At 36.3% G+C, this 27,589-nt stretch overlaps 1 protein-coding gene across 1 annotated transcript in view; it reads left to right on the top strand.

Annotated features, from left to right (window-relative positions):
- KCNH5 (potassium voltage-gated channel subfamily H member 5) overlaps positions 1-26,108 on the top strand; it is a 272,418-nt gene extending 246,310 nt beyond the window's left edge. Inside the window, exon 11 of the mRNA XM_069465044.1 lies at positions 25,161-26,108. Coding sequence (XP_069321145.1) covers positions 25,161-26,108 — 948 coding nt within the window. The remainder of the gene's footprint in view (positions 1-25,160) is intronic.
- Positions 26,109-27,589: the final 1,481 nt, after the last annotated feature.

Below are 27,589 nucleotides of genomic sequence, written 5' to 3'. Positions count from 1 at the left end.
GGAACAGGCCCAGAGATTTGACACTTCGTGGATATAGGCAGCAGAGTGAACATGGGTGGGAAAGGCTCAGCTGGAGGTTTTCATATAAAGGAGAGTTTATGTTTTGGTCCAGATTCCTAACCTTTACCAGGACAGATGAGGCAGGAAATCTTGGAATACTTTATAGGAGTGGTTTTCTACCCAGGCTACGGTTTAGAATCACCTACGGAGCTTTGGAAAAAAGTACAAAGGGCCTCACTCCTATAGATTCTAATTTAAATTGGTTTGGGACAGGGCACAGATATCTTTTTTTTTTTTTTTTTTTTTTTTAAGTTTCCTGGGTGATTATAATGTGCAGCCAGGTTTGAAAAGCATGGGTTCTAGGTCAGTGATTCTACAGCTGCACAAGAATCACCTAGGGATATTGACATAGGATTCATCTATAAGATCTTTGAGTTTCTGCTTTCGGTTGTTAAGAAAATTTAAATTATTTTTATTTACTCCTTATTTAGGATTTTCACATATTGAAATATAATCATGTTAATTTATTTTTACTAAAGTCTAATAATAAAATTTGATAGGAATTAAGATCTTTTGAAAATCTAAAACAAATGGAATCTCATACTATAGAGTACCTTGTACTCGTTTGCTACTTAGGACATTAGCCACCTTACTGCTTCTAAAATATGTTGTACTCTCCTCATGCCACCAGATTCCAGAAGTTGTTTCATTTAATCCTTCCAGACCTTTGAGGAAGATATTATTGTTCCATTTTTTAATCCAGAAAACTGAGATTCACAGAGGCTAAGTGGATCCCCAAGGTTGTAACGCCAATAAGCAGCGGAGATGGAATTTAAACCCCAAGGACTACTTTGATACTAGTGGTCTTTTCTTATATCACATTGTCTTTAGATACAAAAAACTCACAGGTGATTTTTGCAGAACTAATGATTTCTAGTGCTTTTCATTTAAAACACTAATGCCACTCTTTCTTTGCCCAGATATCTCTTAAAAGACAAATATAAAGGCTATTGTAAAATAAAAGCAGAAAACCAAACTATATTACTGTATATTGTCAGGGAAGAAGGATTAGATAGGTAAGGAAATTTCTAGAAAAGCATATCAACTAGCCAAAAGTTTCTTTCTCACTCTCTTTCTCTTTCTGTGGCAATCCGTTTTTAAAAATCATTGTAAGTCTGCTACAAATATCACTTATGTGGGGTGATTCTCCTTTCCATGCCTTAAGTTATCATAGGTTGGGGAGGGGACAAAAAGAGATCTACTGCATGACACCTGAAAAGATACAAAGGCTTTTACAATCTAAAATCTTGATAACTCAATCATGATTTTTACTGATAGTTGGTTTACTGATGTCAGTTCTTTAAAAGTGTCGGCTGCTAGGTGCACCAGTATGTTGCCCTCACAGGTAGCCTGTGTCACAGAGTTAGAAGGTCGTTCTATCTCCACTATCACGAGCCTTCCCTTAACATGACTTCTCCCATTTTAATGTAGCCTATTGAAAAAGGAGGCCCTGGCATTGTCAATCATCCTCTTAACTGAAAATATAGTATAGTCTTTTTCTATCTCCTACATCAGAAACATAAAATCCTTTACAAAGTTTTTAAGGAATAGGTACAAGCCACTTAATCTATTAGTTTTTCTGGGAAAACTCCATTATGAGCCTTCTTCACATAGCAATCGATATAGTTTGAGATTATAATGCTGCCCTTCAAAATGTGAGAGGGATATCTTTTACATTTATAGCATTTTCTTTTTTTCATACTCAGAAGAAATCAAGGCATGTGTTTAAATGACTTCTACTTAAAAATAAGACATGTCTGGAAATTAGCAGATTAAGTTTAGTTAACTAAGTAATGGAAGCTAGAAATGAGACTATTAAATGCTTCTCATGAGTTCTTTCTTTTAAATTGCTGTGCAAAGCTAATCAGTTTGTATTGCTCTAAAGAGACAAGGGGAAGACTTTGAATGTTAGTGGATATTAATTCCATTCTTACTAAGTGTTATCCAGAAGTGATTCTTTGGCACTGAACAATCAGATGTGCAATGTAGAGTTTACTAAACTTCATTTCCACCTTCATATTAAATATCTTTTATTTTACATGTAGCTCATCAAAATATATGAATGGAGAGGTAAGCTTGATAACAATAGACAAAGAAAGTCAGAATGAGGTTGACGTAGGGATGTTATCCTTTTGGTCTTATATCCCTTAAATGTCATGTTTTTCTCTGCTCTGAACTAGCTTCACAGCTCAGGAAAATTTTTTTCAGGGTGGTGTGAAAGCAGGAGGAAAGCTTAGGCATAATGTTAGAAAATCAGCAAGGGGAAAAATGGGATGGGGGCTGGTAAACAGGATGAGATCAATAGTAGCTAAATAGTAGCTAGAACCAGGCCACCTCTGTCAGACAACCTAGGCCAGAGAAATGATGGCCATTGTTATTGGGCTTCTGAGATTAAACAAATGCATTCACACACATGCATACACACACATGCAACAAGGATGGATGCTGGAAAGATGGAGCATAATGGAGACAAGATGGATGTGTTTTTCTATAATCAAATATATCCTCACAAATGCGCATATATACATCTTCTATATATTGTGGCCACGTGATTATTTAACAAACATACCCTGATATCTCAGTCCTTCATGTAATGAACGAGTCTATCACAGGTGGACTCCTACTTGATCTTCTTTCTTTTTTTTGTTGGTTTAACCAGACCTGACTTGATTAAATGTGTGATCTCTGGGAATGGAGAACAGTTTAACTATTTATATGGTTTGTTTATCAAGAGAATGGATTCTTAACAGTGCTGATTCAGATGTTAAAACATTCCCACCCCACCCCTCCAAAATTATCATCTTACTTTGCTAAAAGGTTTACATTTGATTATGTTTTATGTTGATGGTCTATCTATAAAATACCATTAAAATGCTGTTGTAAATCAAAGATAATGTTCTTTTGGCAATGCTTGAGATATGCAGCAAACTTTCCCTTCAATTCCTCAAGCTCCCTACAGGTTTATATGACAAAGTAACACTGCAAATTCCATGCCCTGAATCTCTAAAAACATAAATCTCTGTCCACTTTTTAATGTTTATATAGAACTTTCTGATATACATGTTTCGATCTGCACAACAGTAGCATGCTTGGAGCTGGCAGGCCTTTGGAATTTATGGTTTCAATGGGTCACTGAACTCCCCATCAAAAGTATTCTCTGTTAAGATGGCAAATGTTGATGTTCTGCAGACATCTTAGACCTCCTCTGGTACGTTGAGCAATAATTTCTTGTTTTTCAAGTGATGTAAATGTTGCTGCAGCACTGCCCTCAAAATTTCCTAAGAACTGTGCTATGCAGTTGTGAAAAGATAAGTAAGTCATGTTCCCTGCCTAGAGTGATGCTAACAGATAATTTCAATGTAACATTTTAAATTCTCTGTGAGCTTCTGTGGTGTTCTAAGAGCTCAAGTATGGACACTTACAAGCAGGAGGGTAAAGGGGAGGCATAATGGCAGCAGGTTTGGGGGTGGGGTAAATAGGGGCAAGGGGCTTCCTGAAAAGGAATGGTGCTTATGCTAAAACGCTAAGCACAAAATCAAAAAACCTGGTCAAAGGCATTTTGGGAAGAGAGGCAGACTTGAACAGTCATGAAGCCATACAATACTGACCTGAATTAGAAACTGTGAACAATTTGATATTAATAGCACATAACCACAAGGCGTGAGAGTTCTAGCTGCTGAGACTGAGGATGTAGGTAAGGGTCAGAACAGGAAGAAAGCACCTTGTATGCCTTGAAAGAACTCAGACTAGAGCCATTGAAAGATCTTAAGCAGTGGAATGGCATGGTCCAATTTTCAGTTTCTCTATGGTGGAAGTATAAAGGGTGATTTTTCAATGAATCATGACTAAAGTGGGGAGTGGGGAAGAGATAGGAGTAGAGGATGACTTAGACTCCTGATTGAATAAATTGAGTCACAGGCCAAGGAGCAAACACAAGTTGGAGCAGTTCTTAGGCACACAGTGTAAAAGTAGTGATTTATAAGGACAGTGATTTTAGTACATAATTATTTTGGACATGCTGAGTTTGAAATGTCATTGGAATATATAGGTGGTTGTGTCTAACAGATTTGGATAGTGAGATCTGGACTGTGCTGGATGTGGCAAATGTCTTGAGGGGAGTGGCCCTCACTCAAGAAAAGCATATAATGTTAAAAGAGCACTGAGGCCAAGGACTGAACTATGGGGAGCACCAGTGTTTGAAGGGATAATGATAGAACAGCCCATGAATGAGATATAAAGGAAGAAAAAAGAAGGTATCTTGGATGCCAAGGACAGAGATTTACTAAAAGAATAGATTAGTTGACAATGTCTAATACAGCAATAATATGTCCTAAGGTATGGACTGTCCACTGGATCTGTCTATGTGAGGGTGAATGATAGTGACCAAAGAGAAAGAAAATAGTTATATGGTAGATAATGTGGTAAAAGCTAAGTTATGTGGGTTGGTACTTGAATAGCAAGTGTGCAAGTAGTACCTGTATGTCTTCATTTGGGCTGCTATACTAACTGACCATAGACTGGGTGGCTTAAAAAACACATACATTTGTTTCACAGTTCTGGAAGCTGGGAAGTCCAGATTTAGTGTGCTAGCAAAACAGGTGTCTAGTGAGGGCCCACTTCTTGTTTTGTAGATGGCCATCTTCTCATTGTATCTTCACGTGGTGGAGGGTAGAGAGACAGAAAGCGAGATCTCATGTCTCTTCATCATGGGACACTAAGCCTGTGATGAGGGTTTCACCCTCACAGACTAATTACCTCACAAAGTCCCCATCTCTAAATACTATGACAGTGGGGATTAGGGTTTCAACATACGAATTTTGGGGGAAAAGAAACGTTCAGTCTATAATACTATATAAACTATTCTTTCAAGAAAATTATATCAGACTGAGACTCAGCAGGAAACAAACAGCAGACTCTTCTTGCATAATTTGAGCAATGCTAAATAAATGACTGACTTACAAAGTGTAGGCAACCCTGCATAAGGAATAGTGAACTACTCATGGGCTAGTTAGAGCACATGATTACCATTTATTGATATAAAGAAATGAGAGAGAGGGAAGGGGAGATGGAAAAAAAGAAGGAGGAAAAAGGGAGAGAGGAAAAGAGAGAGAGGGGGAGAGAGAGAGAGAGAGACAGGCAGAGAGAGAGAAAGAGAGATTGTATCAAGAAGGTTGCCTGACAGGAGCTGTGACCTTCAGTTAAGGAATTAAGCCAGACTATGGATACACCTTCAATAAGAACTGGCATAATAAAGACCTTGGTCCTCAGTCTACTTCTTCTCTTACATTTACTTCTGCTGTGTCCATTGGCCACACCAAACTGGAAGCAAGGCAACAATAAGCCCATGATGTAGTGATACAACATCCAAGGGCACAGAGTAGGGTAGACAAGTGTGGGGAGTGGATCTGGAGGAGTAAATGTATTCAGTACAAAACTAGTTTGAGTAGAGAAAGAAGAGGATATTAGTTAAAGTAGCTGAAAAGTCAAATAAAGGAGGTGAGTTTTGAATTTTGTGATTTTTTTTCTCCTTTGCCAGGATGGGAGAAATTAGCTAAAAGCTGCGGTAAAAAGCATCAATAGTTATAGCTACTATATTATGTAAGGGTAACTGACGGAGAAAAGTCTTGGCAGATTCAGGTGATCACATAAGGAGCCAAAGTGAAAGGGTTGACTTTAAACAGGAGGAAGAAAATTTCATTTTCTCAGGTGGGAAGGAAGGAGAGCGAGAGAGACACAGGTGTGTTCAATCTGTAGATGGTGAGGGGAACAGAAGGTAAAGACAAGAAATCGAGGCTCATCATTTTGCCCCAATTTTCCTAATTAAGAAGATATCAGGATCTGCTGATAGCAGGAGGTGGGTCTCTGGGTGGAGTTTGAAGAGAGTAGTGACAAATTGGAACAGTTACTAAAGCGGGGAGAAGTTGACCCAGAACAAGAAAGTCTACTGAAAGCCCTGTTGATGTCAGAGATCCTGAGCTATCACATGTGCCCTATATACATGGCTGAGGAATTTTCTCATTCAGTGGTGTGTGCACAGCAACCTGAATGTGTAACTCAAGAAGACCAGTTGAACAGGTGATTTAGGACCAAGGTTTTATCAGATTAGGTCAGTGGTAGGGCAGAACCAAAGGAAAGGAGGCCATTGGTGATCATTTCTCAAAATTCATTTTAAAGAACTGAGATTATTTTATTTTTCTCCTCTTCTTTTGGGTCCTTTTTTTTACAAAAGTATATTTGCAACATACTTACACCCATGACAGTGGTGACATTCTTAGAATTATTTCATAAAGTTTAGAAAACAAAATTCCTACAAGTGTTGTAATTAGCATTTTCATGCTTAGTACAACCAATATTTTCTGAAGATTAAAGCAAGTGTCACAAATGGCAGATGAATACAGTTGAAGTTCAAGTTTCAGTACAAAATTTATATGCCTATATTCCGTATGCAAATCACCAATTCTGTTTGCTAAATCCCCGCAGCTTGTAGCTATTGACACTATATTTCAAAAGGAAGAGAGAGAACTACATTGAATTTCAATGACATTTTCCCTTCAGTTTTTTCTTCAACATATGATTAGTATTTTTAAACGTGGTCACTTAATATTTTTTTCGAAATTCTACCAATGTTATTTTTTATAAATAAATTCAATGGAAAATAGTGTTGTTAGAAAAGAGCACCAGGCCAGGTGTGGTGGCTCACGCCTGTAATCCTAGCACTCTGGGAGGCCGAGGCGGGCGGATTGTTTGAGCTCAGGAGTTCGAGACCAGCCTGAGCAAGAGCGAGACCCCATCTCTACTAAAAATAGAAAGAAATTATATGGACAGCTAAAAAATATACATATAGAAAAATTAGCCGGGTATGGTGGCGCATGCCTGTAGTCCCAGCTACTTGGGAGGCTGAAGCAGTAGGATTGCTTGAGCCCAGGAGTTTGAGGTTGCTGTGAGCCAGGCTGACACCACGGCATTCTAGCCGGGGCAACAGAGCAAGATTCTGTCTCAAAATAAATCAATAAATAAATAAAAAGAAAAGAGCACCACATGCCATAGCCAACCCCACTTCCCCATCTATACTCATTGTTTGGAATGTAGTTAAATACAACCCCATTGGAAATTCTCCCTTTGTAGTTTTACTCTACTGGCTTTTGTATGTGTGTCCTTGCATGGGAGATGAAATTCGCTTACCAGTAAGACAGATTTTAATTGTACATATTATCATCCCATTAGAAATGAAGATTTCTGTGATTTACACATTCTCAGATTCAATTAACAAATAAACACTTCCCTGTTGTTGGTTTTCATTAAATGTGGAAAGAAGTTTCTTACTTCTTGTAATATTAAACAAGATGAAACAATTTGGAAAGATTTCTCTTTCCGTATAGTCAAGAGTAACAGAAGGAAAATAAAGAGGAAGAATGTGAGTCATGTAAATTGATTAGTAAGTTATTGATTGTGGCAATTGATCCATGGTGGACATTACTGCTGTAAAGTTATTGATTTCACTCTCTTGCAACCATTTTCCCCGTAACTATCAAAGGAGCTAGGGCGATCCTATCTGCAGGAATCACTACTTCTAAGGCAGTGTTTGAAATTAAATAAATATGCCTTAGCAGCTACTTTATTTTGGCTTTAATAAAAAAAATATTAGAAGATAATACTTATCCACATGTTTCTTGTCCTTGCATACAATCCATTAAGTCCTAAAACTATATTTTTATTTTATTTTATTTTTTTAATTTTTGTAGATCTCTTCAATTTATTCTTTTTTTTTATTTCAGCTTATTATAGGCGTACAAAAATTCAGGTTATATATATTGCCTATGCCTCCCCATCCCCCCGAGTCTGAGCTTCAAGCATGTCTATTCCCCAGACGGTGCACAATGCACTCATCATGTAGGTATACACCCATCCCTTCCCCCCACTTCCCACCTCTGTCTGATACCCAATTGGTGTTATTCCCAAATGTGCACTTAGGTGATGATCAGGGAAACCAATTTGCTGGTGAGTACATGTGGAGCTTATTTTTCCATTCTTGGGATACTTCACTTAATAGAATGGGTTCCAACTCTCTCCAGGAGAACCAAAGAGATGCCATATCACCGTTATTTCTTATAGCTGAGTAATACTCCATGGTATACATATACCACATTTTACTAATCCACTCATGAATTGATGGGCATTTGGGTTGTTTCCACATCTTTGCAATTGTGAATTGTGCTGCAATAAACATTCAGGTGCAGGTGTCTTTTTTATAGAATGACTTTTGTTCTTCTGGGTAGATGCCCAATAATGGGATTGCTGGATCGAATGGTAGGTCTACTTGAATCTGTTTAAGGTATCTCCATATTGTTTTCCATAGGGGTTGCACTAGTTTACAGTCCCACCAGCAGGGTATGAGTGTTCCTGTGTCTCCGCATCCACACCAACATATATTGTTTTGGGACTTTTTGATAAAGGCCATTCTCACTGGAGTTAAGTGATATCTCATTGTGGTTTTGATTTGCATTTCCCTGATGATTAGAGATGTTGAACATTTTTTCATATGTTTGTTAGCCATTCTTCATTTTATAATATAAAAGCAAATGCCTAGGGTAGCTCTGTATTCTTGCAAAATCTAGAAAGAAAAAGTAAAGACCTGGTTTGCATGCAAAGAAATGTAGATTATTTTAATTTTTCTTTTGACCTCAATTCTATATTAAAAAGTTTATATGACAATAAAAATAAATCAAACTGAAAATTCACAGAAAATCCATCAGTTTTTTGTAAAGAAAGTGACAGCTACTAAAATCAATATACCCCCTCATTTAAGTGCCATAAGGTAGTAAAAATTTAATTCTAATTTATGTAACAATTCAAAGCAAGTGTGTGGTGGGCAGTCTTTCTTTGTTGATTTAGGAGCCCAGATGCCTTTCATCTTCTGGCTCCCTTGTCCCTTAGATACACTGATGCTTCACTTCCTGCTGGTAACAAAAGAATGGACCCTGCAGGGAAATTATACTAGGCTAGGCCTGGACATGATGCATGTTTCTGCTCATGTTCCCTTAGGTAAAGTTCAGTCGTGTGGCAACTCCTATCTCAGAGTCAAGGAAATGTCATCTAGCCTTGTGCAAGGGAACAAGAGGAAACGGTTTGGTGATAAGTTTGTCATCTCTGCCATAGAGATTGACAGTCTTACCCCTTCTTCCCGCACTTAGAACTCAGAGTGGACAATAAATAGCAAGCCTCACGCAAGCATTGTATCCCATTCAAAGGCTAGGATCTCCAGGTAATGTGCAATGCTGTTTCCCAGGTCTGGAAAGTCTGTAGTTTGTTCCGAGACATATTAAGGTTGAGATGCTTAATGGCTATCGAAGTGGAGATATTGAGAAAGTAGCTGCATATATGTGGTGTACATATGTCCGTATTTGCATTTACTTAAGTCATCTATTTTTGTGCATAGTATATACCTGGAGTTCAACTGATTCTCAGAATTATAAACTCTTCTACTCTCCCTCTTTCTACTCTGATGTCCTCAGTTGACTATGAACTGTCATACTTTTCCATTCTTACACCATACAATCCTCAACTAAAATGCTTCAGTTCTTTCTTCAGAGTTTATCTTTCCCTCAGAGCCAAAACTCTCCGAAGTATATACTGGGCTAACATAATCTGTGCTTTCCAAGAAAAGAGAGTAAAGCCTCTTCTCACATTACCCGTAGGTAATGTTAGTCACTGATAGTGTCTCTAATCCCAGTAATACATGGAGTATGAGGTTCTTCCATCCCATGGTAACACAACTCACTAAATACAAGTAGAATATGACAATGGGAGATCTATTTTGACTGTGTAAAGACACTTTCAAAGAGAATAAATCATGGATACATATGATTTTTATTAAACATTAAATTTGGTACCAATGAAATAAAAATATTTATATAGGAAGTTTTCAGTGAAATTATCATATATTTTAATACTGATACTTATTTGTAATTTTCTGCAATTCATATTCCAATAACATGCAGAGCCTAGATCTCTTTAACCAGGCTTTCCAATAATGACAGCTCAGACAGCACTTCCCAGGGCCTCTCCTGGCTTTGCTGTGTGTATGTGTGCGTGTGTGCATGCGTGTTGGTGGGCAAATGTACTAGCATATTTCAGTCAGTTAAACAGGCTCTTCTCTTTTTAAAATTGTAAGTTCCAATTCCTGACAATTGCAACACTAAAAAAACAGGCAGCATGGCTTCTCATACTCTTCTTTGACTGGAATAACTAATTACAGTTCAACACTATAGGGACTAAGTTATTAGTGAGTACTCGACTCTAGACACCGTAATTCAATTACTGGCTAGCAATGGTTAGAAGCACAAATGTTGGTAATTAGCAGCAAATTTTCATCTTCTCTCAGCACAGTATGAGAGCATGCCTCCAGAAGAAGCAGAAATAAAACAAATAGAAACAGCAAGTGTATCCTAGATCTATAATTGTTACTAAGGGTCATAGAAATATCAGCAGAGTTTGGTGCAAGGAAATTTTGACACCTAAAAATGGGGCAAGTGTGTTATCTTCTAGCAAGAAGTTATGTTAGGAACAATTTAAAGAACACAAAGGAGATTGTCTTTTTTTTTTTTTAAGAGTCAGGTACCGACCTCTTATGTCATATACTCAAAGATAGTTAGATCTGAAAAGAATTAAGTCCAGCTCCATCATTGTATCACTATTTAAATAAAGGACTAAAGTCCAGAAATACTATGGGACTTGCACACAAAATTGCATAGCCGATTAGAGCCCTGTCTAGGACTGGAACTCCAATCTTCAAATGATCCATCTTTGCACTTCCACCAGATACGCTAAACATCAAGTCTCCTGGAAAAGGAATTGTCAAACTGGAAATGGCACTAGTTACTGGTGATGTTCTTAGTGGACTTTTACTAAATTAAATATAAAATAGTTTATATGGCATATTACTTTCTAATCTGTGAAAGGCAAGAAAATGCTGTCTACTTTAGACTAAAGGTAATGAATAATCAAATTCTTAACTTGGAATGGGGTGGAAATGGTCCAATTAGGCAGGGCAAAGTCACTTGCATGTCTGGTTTTGCTTCTGTGGAATGTTAGAAAATCCAGGTGGCAAATAAAAGGCTACTCAATCAGAATTTGGTTATTTTGCAACCAAAAAATACTTAAAGATCTTATTCTTAATTTTGGACCTGGATGAACACATGCTGTATTTATGCTACTCATTAGATTCAACATAAGCAGTTGATATCTATTTTATATGGAATAGCTATGCCAACCTGATAAAATAGAGAATTGTTTACCTTAAATATATCTTTTTTTAAGTAGTTCCTCAGCCCTTTTCCCCTCCCACCCTCTCACCCTTCTGAGTCTCCAATGTCTATTAGTCCATATGTACACATTATTTAGCTTCCACTTATAAGTGGGACCATGGGGTATTTGATTTTCTGTTTCTGAGTTGTTTAGCTTAAGGTAATGGTCTCCAGTTCCATCCAAGTTTCTGAAAAAGATGCGATTTCATTCTTTTTCATGGCTAAATAGTATACCATTGTGATATACACACACACAATAGTATACCATTGTGTGTATGTATACACACACACACACACACACACAACCACTTTTTCCTTTTCCAGTCATCAGTTGATGGACACTTCAGTTGATTCCAAATCTTTGCTATGGTGAATAGTGCTGCAATAAACATACAAGTGACGGTATCTTTTTGATATAATGATCTCTTTCTTTTGAGTAGCTACTCAGTAGTGGGATTGCAGGATTGAATGGTAGTTCTAGTTTTAGTTCTTTGAGAAATCTCTACACTGTTTTCCATAGAGGCTGTACTAATTTACACTCCCACCAATAGTGCATAAGCATTCCTTTTTCTCCCTATCCTCACCAACATCTGTTATTGTTTGACTTTTTAATAGTGGCCATTCTGACTGGTGTAAGATGATAGCTCATTTTGGCTTTGATTTGCATTTCTCTAATCCTTAGTGATGTTGAGCATTTTTTCATATACTTGGCTATTTGTATGTCTTCTTTTGAAAAATGTCTTCTCATGTCTGTTAGCCACTTTTTAATGGTGTTGTATGTGTTTCATTGTTGTTGTTATTGTTGAGTTGTTTGAAGTTCTTGTAAGTTCTGTGTATCAGTCCCCTGTAGAATGGATAGTTTGAAAACATTTTCTTACATTCTGCATATTGTCTGTCCACTCTGTTGATTATTTCTCTTGCTGTGAAGAAGCTTTTCAGTTTAATTAGTTACCATTTGTCTATTTTTGTTTTTGTTACTTGTATTTTTGAGGTCTTATTCATGAATTCTTTGCCTAAACCAATATCCAGAAGAGTTTCCTTAGGTTTTCTTCTGGTATTGTTACAGTTTCAAGTATTATATTTAAGTTTTTAATCCATATTGAGTTGATTCTTTTGTATTTGGTAAGAGATAGGGATCTAGTTTCATTCTTCTGCGTATGACAATTCAATTTTTCCAGCACCATTTATTGAAGAGTACCTATTCCCCGGTGTATATTTTTGTTGACTTTGTCAAGGATCAATTGGTTGTAGATATGTGTCTTTAATTCTGAGTTCCCTATTCTATTCCATTGACCTATGTGCCTATTTGTATACACCAATAATAATCAAGCTGAGAACCAAATCAAGAAGGCAATCCCATTTACAGTAGCTACAAAAAATATCTAGGGATCTATTTAACCAAGTAGGTGAAAGATCTCTCTGAGGAAATCTACAAAACACTAATGAAATAGATTGTAGATGACATAAACAAATGGAGAAATATCCTATGCCCATGGACTGGAAGAATCAATATCATCAAAATGACCATACTGCCCAAAGCAATCTACATATTCAGTGCAACCTCTATTAAAACAACAATGTCATTCTTCACAGAATTAGAAGAAATAATCCTAAAATTCATGTGGAACCAAAAAAGAGCCCTAATAGCCAAAGCAATCCTAAGCAAAAAGAACAAAAATGGAAGCATCACATTACCTGATCTCAAATTATACTACAAGGTGATAGTAACCAAAACAGTGTGGTACTGGTATGTAATAGATCTTTAAACACACCTGATGTTTAGAAGGTCAAAGTGGCCTGACCAAATTTACGCAAGTAGTCAATGTCAGAGATGGTACTCTAATGCTTGCCTTTCAGAGAACTCTATATTTTTTAAAATCTCATCCCATAATTTTAATCCATAAATAATAAATACTCTATAAGGAAAGTGAAGAGTGGATTTAGAAACCAGAAAAGTGGCTCAAGCTCTATCCAGGATAATATAAGAGGTGCTAGATCACCATTGGTTTTTGTAATTGAGTAGTATTCCATTGTATACATATACCATATTTTATTAATGCACTAATGGTTCTAGGTCAAACTATAAATGATTGGCTATACATCCAAGTGGCTAATCACTTTGACTCCTGTAAGTTTCAGCTATTAAATTTTACAAAACTAAAAAGTACCATATCCTAAAAATTTCATTTTATGTAAATTTTATTCCTACTCTAAAAAACTGAAACAGTAACATATCACCTAGACTAGATATACATTGCTAAATCCTTCCAGAAGATACTACAATAATAGAGAAAAACTATTCATTTATCCTATATTTCCAAACAGGGACAGTGACGATTTTGTGTGTGTGTGTTATTAAGTAAATATTACATTATTCTTCTAGAAATCAAATGTAAAAAGTAACAAATTTGTAAATACATGTGCTAGAGTTGGTTTTACAAGCAGAAGCTATAGAAAATTTCTTTGATTATAAAAAATATTTTTTAAAGATACTATAACCCTACTTCAGTGATCATTTCCCCTGAGGTGCAGCCACTACCCTTTAATGCAAAAGCTGAAGCCACAGCACTGGAGTTGGCATTAGGGAATGGATTTCAGTGCTAGCTTAGCCTTTTACTAGCTGGGCGAGCTTAGGCAAGTCACATAACTTCTCTGAGCCTCATCTGTCAAATGGAAACAATCATAATTGCCCTGCCTGATGTACTGAGTTGTAAGAAGAAAATGAGGTAATCTATGCTGAAGTGCTTTATAAAGTGTATTGCATTTGCCAAATGTCAAATAATATTATTTTCTACATACACACTAGAGTCCCACTACATATTCATAGGTATATATCTCTTTGTGTATGTTGAACTTCCAGCCTAGAATGATGACTTTTAATATATGTCATTATGAAAATGATTCAGCCTCCTTCATCATTTGATTTCTTTTGTTCCAGGCCAGTTACAAAAATTTAGCTCAGGATTCATAAGTCAGAGTAGCCTAGTCTTTAAGTCCAATAAACCTGGGTTGGAAACCCTGCTTTGTCACTCATTAGCAGTGTAGACTTGGGGAAGATTTTAAAATCTCTCCAAGCTTTAGTGTTTTCATCTTAACAGTGGATTATTGTGTAAATTAAATGAGACAACAGTTCACATGAAGTACTTAGTACAATTCCCCTAATCCTGGTATTTTTATTTTAATGATACCAAGATGAAAACATCTGAAAGCAATCTGTATTGTAACTGGAATAATTATGTTTCAAAGACAATGGGGTCTAATGGTTCACTTACGGGCCTCTGGCAAGTAGTGTGAGCTGTATTTTTACATTGCCAGCAAAGCATGAGAGTGAAGGTTTTTCTTTATCATTTTTGTTCCATTGAGCTTGAGTATGCTAAAAATTCTATGCTAAGAACTTAGAAAGAAAATGATGTTATTCTTCTAAATTTTATTCTGAATTTTCAAATGCTAAGAAATGGGTGGCAATTGCAATGCTACTGGGCATTGGCTTAAATTGATTCCAATAGTGGGCTCTATCACCATTTGTTTTAAAAATGTGACATTGACTTAGCAAGAGTGGAAGTAAATTAATATTTGAGAATTGGAAAGATGGAGACAAATACTACTCAATGATCAAACATTTGGTAAATTTGCTACCTATCATTGTCTTCCGGTGCCATAGCTCTATTGGAAAGGGTTGGAAAACAATATTGGTGATATGTGTGGGCTGTGACTAGTTATGTTTAAGAAGGCACAACAAGAAAGAGGTGATCTTAGAGTTGCTTGGCTTGTAAGTAGATGTGGAATGGAAATGAGAATGAGGGAAAAGTAAGAATAAGATGGAAAAGCCATTGTGCAAGAAATTCATTAAGATTTAGTTTAGGGGCAAAGATCAGATTAGGGATGTGACCTTCCCACCAAGCCTGATGCCTTCAATGTATCTGCCATTATGGGGTCGGGGAGAGAGAGAGAGCGAGAAAAAGAGTGAGACTTAGCAGACCTGGTGTCAGGAAAGTAAAGGATTAAATCAGGCTTGATAATTATATCTCGGAAAGAACTTTTTGTGAGGTTCCAAGCACATAGAATTGACTGTGAATAGATAAGAAACTTTAGGAACTTATTAAAAATTTTGAGAAAATTATATTACCAAAGAAACCACAAGTTTGACCTTAAAAGTTCTTTTTATGTGATCCCCAAAACAAACTTTGGGTCCCCAAATTTGCATAGGCAGGAAGTAGCTGAGGAAGCCCTGCAGTCCTAAAATGGGATGAACTCTCAAGTACCCATATTAGGTCTCACTACAGGGGAATCGGGACAAAGAGCCTGAGAGAGCTTGTCTTGGACATCAGACTGGAGAATAATAAAGGAATTTACTCCTTGGCCAGGGCAGAGGGGCCTTACAATCCTTGCCTGTCAGACGTCATCGTTGCTGTGGGCCAGTGATACTGAGTCTCTCGACCATTTTTCCCTGCCATTTTAGATGGGAATGTTTAGTCAGTTATCCTGTTCCTGCTCTACTTTCGTATATTGTGCATGTGTGCATATATGTATGCATATTTGTGTGTGGGGGGGGGAGTGTGTTTGTGTGTGTGCGTGTGTGTAAGGGTGTGAATGACTTATCTTTTTAGTTTATATTCCACCATTCCAGGCTTCTCCATCTCAGAAAATGGTGCTACTGTTTATCCTTTTGCTTGGACTAAATGTTTTACTTTTATTTTTTTATTTCAAAATATTAAGGGGGTACAAATGTTTTTATTACATGGGTAGCTTTTATAATGCTTTTGTCAAGGCTGTAAGTGTGCCTACCACCCAAATAGTGCCTATTAGGGTGGTTTGTGCCTATTAGGTAGGTTTTTACCCTCCCCTCCCACACCTTTCCCCTTTCTTGATTTCCAACGATTTTTACTTCCTTTTGTACCCATGTGTGCCCATCAATTAGTTCCAATTATTACAGAGTATATGTGGTGTTTGTTTTTCCATTCTTGAGATACTTTACTTCGGATAATGGTCTTCAGTTCCATCCAAATTGCTGCAAAAGACATTGTTTCATTCCTTTTTAGGGCTGAGTAGTACTCCATGGTGTGTGATATTTGTAATGTGAACGAATGTCTTGTTTGCTGCTACATCCCACAATGTAATAAGTGGCATGAAATAAGTGCTGTTGGGGTGCATGGAACAGGACAGGCCCACCTCTGACTGGGGGCTTAGTGAAAGCCCCCTAGCTGGCTTCATGGGTGTGCAAAATGTCTATTCAAATACTTTGTTTTAAAATTATTTTTCTTTTGTCTTTTTATTGTTGAGTTGTAATCATTCTTTATATATTCTGGATACTATACCCATAACAGATATATTATTTGCATATATTTTCTCCCATTCTATAGGTTGTCTTTTTGCTTTGATAGTATCCTTTCAAGCATATAATTTTAAATTTTTTATGGAGTCCAATTCACTTATGTTTTCTTTTAGTGGCTGGAGATTTAGATGCCTATCTAAGAAACTGTTGCCTAATTCAGGTTCACTAAAATTTATATTTTTGTTTTGTTCCAAGAATTTTACAGTTTTAGGTCTTAAATTTAGATCTTTGAACCATTTTAATTTTGTATATAGTGTGAGGCACACATCCGTATATATTTTTTGTTTGTGGATACGCATTTGTTCTAGCACCACTTGTTGAAAAGATTATTATTTCCTCATTGAAGCCCCTTGGCTCCCTTGTCAAAAATCAATTGGCCGTAGAGGAATGGGTTTATTTCAGAACCTCAATTCTATTCCATTGATGCATATGTCTACTGTTATGCCAGTACCAAATCCCTTGATTACCATAGCTTTGTAATAAGTTTTAAAACTGGGAATTGTGAGTCCTCCAAGTTCTCATTTTTCAATATTGTTTTGACTATTCTGGGTCCCTTGAATTTCCATCTGAATTTTAGTGTCAGCTTGTCAATTTATGAAAAGTGGGCAGTTGGAACTTTGTTAACAATACTGTCTTCCAGTCCGTAACCATGAGATGTCTTTCCATTTATTTAGGTTTTTTAAACTTATTTCAGCAATGTTTTGTAGTTTTATGTGTATAATTCCTGCACTTATTTTGTTAAATTTATTCCTAAGTATTTTATTCTCCTTTATGCTATTGTCAATGAAATTGTTTTCAAATTTTATTTCCAGATGGTTCATAGCTGGCATATAGAAATACAACAGATTTTTAGACTGATTTTGTATTCTACATCCTTGCTGAATTCCTTTATTAGCTCTAACAGTTTTTTGGTGGATTCCTTAGGATTTTCTATATACATGATCATGTTATCTCCAATAGAGATAGTTTTAATTTTTCATTGTCAGTCTGGATATCTTTTATTTCATTATCTTGGCAATTTCCCTGGCTAGAACCTCTAAGACAATGTTGGATAAAAGTGTGAGATCATACATGCTTCTCTCTCTTCTAATCTTAGAGGGAAATCTTTCAGTATTTTCCAATTAAGTATGATGTTAGAGACCCTGAATTTTTATGTTACATTAGGCCCTGAAAATTATGTAGCTGGTCCTACCTCATAAAGGACACAGTTGAGCTCAGCATCAAAGGATAAGTAGGAGTTCTCCAGCAGGTGAGGAGGAGGAGGAGGAGGAGAGAGAACAATGTGTGCAATATCATGAAAATGTTCTGGACCTCAAAGTGATTTGGCTGGTGTGTGAAGCCAAGTGAGGAGTGAAGGAAACAGAGTCTGGAGATGTAGGTAGGGCTGGACCACCTCGAGCTTCCTGACTTATTATTAAGGAATTTTTATTTTATTCTGTAATTTTTTAACCTATGACACTATCATATTTTATATTCTTTGCAATAGCAAAGAATGGAATGAAGGAAAATGAGATTAGAAATCAAGGCAAGGAAGTCAGTCCATGGATTACTACAATATTTGAGATAGTAAATGCAAACCTTTAAATTCAGCTTTACCTTGCAATAGCTATATTCTTGCTTTTGAAGAGTTTGTCTTCCATCTTATTTTTTAAACAAAAAACCTTTAGCAATAAAAATATACGTATTGAGAATCTGTATTTCAAAGCTATGCTAGCATCTGTAAAGTTACAATCTATGTTTTGTTCCTTATGGAAAACACATTGTAGTATTTATGATAGCCTGGAGAACCGAGATGCATGATCTTTTATTTGGTAAAGAAAGATGGGGCCTAGGACATTTCATTAGCGAATTCAGTAATTGTACCAGTAATTCTAGAATGTTTTGCATTTGCAAAACCACCCTCATCCACATTAGACATTACACAATAAAGTAGCAAAACCGAAAGATATTCCTTCTCTTTTCTTCCTTCCCTCTCTCCCTCCCTCCTCCTTCCTGTCTTCTGTCCTCTTTTCTTTCTACTTACCTTCCTATCTTCCTTTTACTTTGCATTTACATTAATTAATTAATTAATTATCCAAAGTTTTTGGGGGACCTAAGAGGCTGAGCTAGATCTATAACACATTCCTTCCCCTTGGAGAGCCTATAATTTACAAGGGGCAAGGCAGGCATATCTCAAAACAGAGTGTGATGCAGTATCACTGCCCTACAAACATCTAAATTTGTGGAAAGGGCATTTCCCACAGCCCCGTCACTGTGGCCCTGATTAGGAGCCTACAGCCTCTGATATGCACATGATACTGTTTAATAAATAATGCTTTGTTGTATTAATTCAAGTTGGCATGGATTGGAAGTACTAGAGTTAGAATTTGTGACTTAGTTTATGGGAACAGTAAGAAGAACCAAAGGACCAAATCAACTAGATCCCAGGATAGTCAGATGAACCAGGGCCACTCACTGCTTGATCACATATAGCTGTAAATTCCCGGTTGATTCTCTAGATGGATAGATCTGGAAAGTGGTGAGCCATTTGAGAGAAAACACCTCTGTCTTTCTGCAAATTATGTAATACTAAATCCATGTCATTAAACAAATGATTCTAACCCCTTTTTCCCCCTTGCCTTTATTGGATTTCAAAGTTCAGTACACATTCAAATTATTCAATTTTTGATATCACTCTTATGATCAAATGTCCTACTTTTGAAATGGAAAGCTCAGTTGGCCAGGTTCCCTGTTAAGTTTAAGAAGCTTTTATCATTTAAATAAATTAAACCTTCCAGCATGGAATCTGCAGAACATAATGAAGCACAGAGAAGAAAAGCTTAAATGAAATAAACCTCTTTTCTGATAGAAACAATACAAGCTATTGTGCATTCTACCAATAAATGTGTGGCTGGAACCATAGCCTGATTCTTGATTTTTCTTTTTAAATTTTGTCCTTAATTTTTGTGGTGTTCAATAGCAATTTGATTTGCCATCAGACAAAAGATGGACAGAATACATCAGATGCAAGGAGTATGGGCTAATAATACTGAGATTTTTTTTTTTAACACTACATTGATAATTGTGGATATATATTTTTTCTTGTACAAAGCTTAATTCATACAAGTTGAGCTCATATGAACTCGAGTCCTTTAACACTTTCTAAAATAATTTCTTTGTGGATTTTTAACAAAATTTGTTTTCTAGAGAAAAAAATAATTTCCACGTAATAATTGGATAAAATTATATGGTTTATGTATTGAATGAGCAGGAGACTTTATACTTTCTCTATGACACATTGCTCATGAAAGACTCAACTGGATTATGAAAAGTCTTATTGTTTGCAGGTTCTTTCAATGGCTAAAGCGTAGCATGCAAAATTTTTTTTAAATCTAAATAAAAACACATTATTGTTAAACACATTAAGTAAAATTTTTCAATCTTTTTGTTAAGTTTTTAAGTTGAACCATTTATTGTGTTCATGATAAAAAAAATTAAAGGTAAAAAGCACTTCTGGAAACATTCAGCAGAATTAATTTGAGAATACTCATAACGGTAACATAGAATAATTAACATGGAAATGTAGTTTTCTTAAGATTAAATATTCAATGTTATTCAAAACTGGAGTTTAGGGTCACAAAGTTGTTTTTAAAACTATGAGCACTTAATTGAGAGAACCTATTGCATTTAGTGTTTTTGAAATACAGTGAGTTACTTATGTTAGTAAATGGTTTATTTTCTTGTTATATGATGCATTCTTTTTAACTTAATGCATTCTTAATGCATTTAACTTAATTCATTCATTTTAACAAAAAAACTTTCATACTTTACATACAAGACATGGATTAACTGATGGTGGCACTTGAGTACATTAGTCTCTAAAGCTTATAAACATGATAAAATCACCTCTTCATTTTTCCTGTTTTTAATTTTAGTGCTTATATTCTTTTACCTTGCATTAAGAAAATTTTGTATTGTCATAAGCTGGAAAATGAGTTCCTAATGGATGTTACTGCATCCTTACAATGAAATTGAAGGAAGGTTCTGATTCAAGAGCTTTGAAAGACTAAGTGGATCAAAGATTTGAACCTGTTTCTCCTCACCATGCATTTGTTAATTGTTTACTTGTGCTTGGCAGTGGGCTAGGTGCTAGGAATGGCAGAAGATAGACTATATAGTGTCTGCTTCCAAATAAGGAAATAATAGTAGACACTAATGATCAATAATAATATTACAGATAACAATGATTGATTGTTTAGAGAGTGGAAAATAGTGAAGGAATTAGAAAACATCCTTCTTATTTGTAACACTTTCTATTCATAGACCCATCATGAGTGTACATTTGCTGAATGCATGAAAAGTCTATTGAATTAATGAGTAACATTTATTTATTGAGTACTTTCAATGTAGCAGGCACTGTTGTAGACACTGGAGATGCAGCAGTTAACAAAATAGACAAAAACCCTGTTCTCATAAACAAATGAATCTAGGTATGAGTAGAATTAAGGATGGTATCAGAGTTCAGGGAAAATCATATCCTTTGACTCTGCCTTTCATAAAGGAAATGCATTTAGTATATGTAGAAGGAAGTTAAAAGAAAGCACAAGGCAGCTTTGATGGGGGCCAGAAAATTCCTGGCTTTGCTTTTGAGAGTGAGGAGAATCTGGAGTCTGCTTCCCATGAAGCTCTCTCCGCTTATTAGTCAAGGCTACTATGTACCCAGCAAGCACAGAGCTTCAGTCTTGTTCAGTGTGTGACTTAAACCACATAAACTCTCTATGCCTCAGTTTGCTCCTCTGTAACATGAGAATAATAGGACCCATTTCATATAGTAGTTATGACAGTTAAGTGAGAAAATACCTGTGTGGAAGTGCCCCCTTTGCTATATGAAAACTTTTTATAACTTTTTCAGTGTCATTATTTCTGTGCCATAGTAAAAAAAAACAAAAAGAAAGTACAATAAATTTAATCTAATTCTATAAATTCAATCCACTTAAGTAATTTTTTAAAAAATTACCTCTATCTTAAACATCTGGATATGGTCAGTAGTTGATCAAATGCAAGTGTTATTGTTTTTGGTTAGGCTGCAGTTCACATTATGTAGGTTGGGTATGAAATCTCATATCCTAACTCTCCCTCTGCACTGGCTTCTGCTTTCACTGGACTTAAGATTGTCTGTGGGCCTGCTGTTAAGTGAAAAGGTAGATCTACTTTAGTACCCAGTGTCCGAGATCTTGAGATCTTGAGGGCTTGTGGTCACTCCTCAGTGTGCTGGCCTTTTGAGCTGGCCATACCCAACTGCTGGCTCTATTTATGTGGGGCACATTTCATGATCCGTAAGGCCCTGGCAGCTGGTGTCCTATAGATGCAATAACTGTTCTCAGCTCATGGAATACCTTTGCCTTATCTGGCTTCTAGGAGACCAAAGTCACAAATGGTTACCTTCTGTGGCTTCCTGAGCTCACGAGGTTCCTAGCCAGTGACCATCGGGGCTATACAGGAGATGAAAGGTGAGGAGCAAAGAGGGGTGTCTTTGTACTCTCACGTGAGCATATGTTTTTTTTCCCATTGTGCATTGTTGGCTTCAGAAAGTGGATGTGTATGTCCTGTTGCTGTACAAACTTCAGAGGAGAAGTTGGGGCCAGTCTTGTTCATCAGTACCCCAAGCCTCAAGGGAGCTTGAGGTCTAATATCACCTCATTCCCTATCCCCTGGAGTAGAGAGAGAAAGGGAAAGGAACAATGTGCAACACTCTTAGAATTCTGTTACCTAACATCGCAAAGCTTGATTCTTTCTCTTTCCCAGTTACTTTTAAGTTTTCTTGGTGGCAAAATACTAATCCAGTTCTGTCTCATCTGTGCCCTGATGCAGACAGGCACAGGACTCCCTTTGCACTAGGTATTTTGGTATTTGTAGTCTTTGTTTTCAGTTTTATAACAGCAATCCAAACACCTTTGCTTGTCCTTGGTTGGGGCCGGGGTGGGGGGCAGCTGGTGGTCAAGGAAGCTGGAAAAGACTTACTGATATTTTACGTGGCCGTATTACAGTCTTAAATCACTAAACACCCTGAACTTGGTAAGCACATAATAATTGGAAGCAATTACTAGCCATTATATAGAAAATCTGAAAAATAAGGCTCTGGCCTAAGAGGCCTATAAATTCTCAGTTGTCAGAGATTCCAAATCTTTCATTATATGGCAGGACATGTAGACATTACAGAGATAGTAATGTCCTTGTCTATTGCGTATTAATAGGGTTGCCAAATTTAGCAAACAAAAATACAGGATTCCCAGTTAAAATCTAGTTTCAAACAAACAGTTATTACTTTTTAAAGAATGGGTCTGTCCTATTCAGATAAATAATATTTAGTTTTTTGGTATGTACCAAATGTTGCATGGGGGGCCCTGGATTTATCTGACTTTCCTGTGTGCCTAGACCTGCCCTCCTCCACGGATTGTTTGAAATGGATCCCTTTTTCCCAAATGTGAAGACTACTCTCAGTTACATCACACCAATGCTAGGCTAAACAACTACCTTTAAAAAAAAAAAAAAAGGTCAGAAGAGTGGGAAGGGGGATGTGGCCAATCATTTATATTAGGCCCCACATGTCAGTCCATAGAATCAAAGTGAGTGCCTTTCAAACAGGATGAAATAGGAAAATTGTATCTGTGTTTCCATGTTTAGGTTTGTCCATATTCATAGTGTTAATATCTTGAAGGCTTAGTACAAGCTTCGTTTACTCAGGAAGCATACGAAATATGTCAACCCTTTGAAAGACTTCTAATTAAACTGCTGGAGCTCTGATGTCAAACTTTGAGATTAGAATTATATCTTTCAAAAAGACCCAATTTCATGTGCCACTAGTGAGAAAAAAATGGGTTGGCCTTTACAGACAGTTATTGAATTTACAGAATAATTTATTTTGAAATACAAATCATTACCACTACATAAACTGTATTTAGTGCATCAATTTCAAATTAAGAAAATGTGCTCTTACCTGGAAGGAGGATTGCTAACATTCCTGACTTTTCTGTTAACAGCGACCATCATTAGTGTTGGTTTCTGGTATAAAATCAGTAAGTGTATGTTACTCTTGGAAGCTGCTGAGCCTTCAAAGGGGTAATGAGAATGGTTTCAAATAGGAACTATTTTAGGAGAGTTCAAGGGGGAGAGAACCACCATATTTTGCGTGTATATATTATGGGATGGAGACTGTGCTTCACATGTATTTCTAACCTAACCAATGACTTAGAGGTGATTGAGGTAATTAATTTTGCTTGAGTCATAAAGTTGTCTGATTCTGAAAGTGCTTTATCTAATATTACTCCCTTTTGAATTTCCCTTACAGCCTTCACCTGCAGTTACTTTGTTTTTCAAGATTCTGAACAAAAATCTCACACTTACTGAATTCACTTTCAACTCTGACAATGTTGGTGGTAATTTCTTACATAGCCAACACTTTATATTTCTCTTGATGGGGTTATCATAAGTTCTTCCCAATATTATTTTTAAAATTTTTAATAAAATTATGCTTATTATTTATTTATGGATCTAACTTCACATGTACTGTATCTATAATTTTATATTTAAAAGCTAAAGAATCTTGGAATTTGAAGAGTCCAACCTCAAACCCAGTGAAAGTGTCGCATGGAAAACATTCTTACTTCTGTTTGAATATTTTAATGGTGGGAAGTTCAAGAATTTTCAAGGTGGTTTATTCAATTAATAGATTGAAATGAAGTCTGTGTATTGAGCTGGTACTGCCCTCTAGGGTCACATAAATAAACTTAAACCTTCCTCCCCCACAACCCAGGTGCCATGTTGATAAAGTGTCTAGCTTTTCAATAAACAGTTTCGGTACATTTATAGCCTAGTCTTCTTACTGTTTGATCCCTAAACAGAGGATGATATTATAATAAAAATAGGTTTTGAATCCTATTTCTATATAAAAGGGAAAAACATACAAAAACAGTGATTCATTACAGGAAAATTTAATAAGTAAATGCATATTTTTACACATATATGTATACATACACTATATGCATATACAAATATATGTATTTTCTATTAAATGGGAACATAATGGGAACATAAACTACAAGCAGAGTACCTCTATTCAACTGTCTCTTGACTGACTGCATTCTCCCTCTGATGTGTAGGGGAGTATAAGTAGTCAGTGTCCCTATGTTGAGTTTTAGGAATATTGCATCTGTTAAATGGCATTAGAATATTTTTCCCTTCAGAAAAGATCTTTTATATTCAAGAGTTTTCTTTGTAAAACAAAGCACATCCAGCATAGTATCACACAATTCTGAATCCATCTGCTTTTATAATGACAGTATATATATATATAATATATATAACATATTATATATATTATATATATAGATATAAATATATATCTATCATATATATTTACATTTATGTATATGATATATATTTACATATATGTATATGATATAACCAATGGCTCTCCCGCTCCACAGATCATCTTCCGTAAAATCAGTGACGTGAAGAAGGAGGAAGAGGAGCGCCTCAGGCAGAAGAATGAGGTGACCCTCAGCATTCCGGTGGACCACCCAGTCCGAAAGCTCTTCCAGAAGTTCAAACAGCAGAAGGAGCTGCGGAATCAGGGCTCGACGCAGAGTGACCCGGAGAGGAACCAGCTCCAGGTGGAAAGCCGCTCCTTGCAGAATGGCGCCTCCATCACTGGCACCAGCGTGGTAACCGTGTCACAGATCACGCCCATTCAGACGTCTCTGGCCTACGTGAAAACCAGCGAATCCCTTAAGCAGAACAACCGTGATGCCATGGAACTCAAGCCCAATGGCGGTGCTGACCCCAAATGTCTCAAAGTCAACAGCCCGATAAGAATGAAAAATGGAAATGGAAAGGGGTGGCTGCGACTCAAGAATAATATGGGAGCCCAAGAGGAGAAAAAGGAAGACTGGAATAATGTCACTAAAGCCGAGTCGATGGGGCTATTGTCAGAGGACCCCAAGGGCAGCGATTCGGAGAACAGTGTGACCAAAAACCCGTTAAGGAAAACAGATTCTTGTGACAGTGGAATTACAAAAAGTGACCTTCGTTTGGATAAGGCTGGTGAGGCCCGAAGTCCGCTAGAGCACAGTCCCATTCAGGCTGATGCCAAGCACCCCTTTTATCCCATCCCCGAGCAGGCCTTACAGACCACACTGCAGGAAGTCAAACATGAACTCAAAGAGGACATTCAGCTGCTAAGCTGCAGAATGACTGCCCTAGAAAAGCAGGTGGCAGAAATTTTAAAAATACTGTCAGAAAAAAGTGTACCCCAGACCTCTTCTCCCAAATCCCAAATGCCACTCCAAGTACCTCCCCAAATACCATGTCAGGATATTTTTAGTGTTTCAAGGCCTGAATCACCTGACTCTGACAAAGATGAAATCCACTTTTAATATATATATACACATATATATTTGTTAATATATTAAAACAGTATATACATCTATATACATATGTGTGTATATACAGTATATACATATATATAAATATATTTTCACTTGCTCTCAGTGTGATGAACACAACATGGATTTTGATATGTAAATATTGCATGTCCAGCTGGATTCTGGCCTGCCAAAGAAGATGATTATTATTAAAAACATAGATATTGCTTGTATATTATGCAGTTGACTGCATGCACACTTTACATTTATTTATAATCTCTATTCTATAATTTAAAAAAGTATGTTTTTTGTTAACCAAGGCAATGTAATATTTGAAGAATCAGGGTCCAACCTGCCAATGTTGCCATGACAAATATGATCTCAGGCTGAGTATATCGAGTTGTCATTTCCTCACTGTTCTTTTAAGTTAAAATTATAGATTAATGCCAAGGAAGACTTCAGTCTTTTAAACTATTGATATCATTTTATGATCTCTTTCTGTAGGATACTTTTCTGTAACTTAGTGTTAGGTTATTTTCCCCTACAGGCAGTGTTTGCTCCATTTAAAATGACTGTTTTATTGCCTAAGTCAGATAGCAGTGTGGGATATTGAAAACTTATTGCTATGGGTTTTGTGCATGAATTGCATTTTTGCTCAAGTATACCTCTTCTTTTTTAACATTATACTTAGATAATAATCATTAGCTCTTATGTAAGGAAATCCCTACTCCCTCTGTCTTGGAGAACAGCTGCCATCTTGTAAGCTGATGATATCAACACCATAAATACTAACTTATTAATATAGTGTATGTTATTATAGAAATATTGCACCACAGGGTATAAGGGCCTTTTAACAATTCATGTTAGAGATGCAGATTTTTCCCAAGGTCATGAATGTTCTAAATTTGTATTCCTAAAACTTGTTTAAGAGTAAGGTTGAAAGGCTCTTAGAAAAGAAACATACAAAAAAGCATTTAAGCAATCATATCAAAATTTTAATTATTATGACACAAAATAAAAAAAAGAATGTAAACAGACAAGTTTTTGTAACATATCTGTAACTTAGAAGGAATGAAACACTGGTTTGGATTGTTGACACATGATCCTTATTGTTGGTTGTGATAACTCGTAAAACGTGGTGACCGACCAACCAACTAACCAAGAAGTAGATATTAAGTTGCTCAACTTAGATAACTGCTTCCCTGTCATTTTATTCTGGTTACAATTTTCTAAAGCTTTTTTGCACACAATTCTACTGCTGGACTTCTGCTGAGTTGATACAATAGACTGCTATGGCTCGGGCAGATCTACTTATGAAAGGGGATTGGTTACTAAAGAATGAATTTTGTTGTCTTTTGGGTCACAAATCCTCTTTATAGAAAGTGCCTATTATCAACTAAAAAAAAGTCACAAAGAGTTGGGTATAGCCGTGTATTTCTAGTCCCTTAAATGGTATTATTGAGAATAAAATACACATTCATTTGTAAGAACCC

This window comes from Eulemur rufifrons, chromosome 2 (genome assembly GCF_041146395.1).
Source record: "Eulemur rufifrons isolate Redbay chromosome 2, OSU_ERuf_1, whole genome shotgun sequence".
NCBI classification, from domain to species: Eukaryota; Metazoa; Chordata; class Mammalia; order Primates; family Lemuridae; genus Eulemur; species Eulemur rufifrons.
The sequence above is the reverse complement of the archived record's forward strand: the minus strand, read 5'-3'. Positions and strand labels throughout refer to the sequence as shown.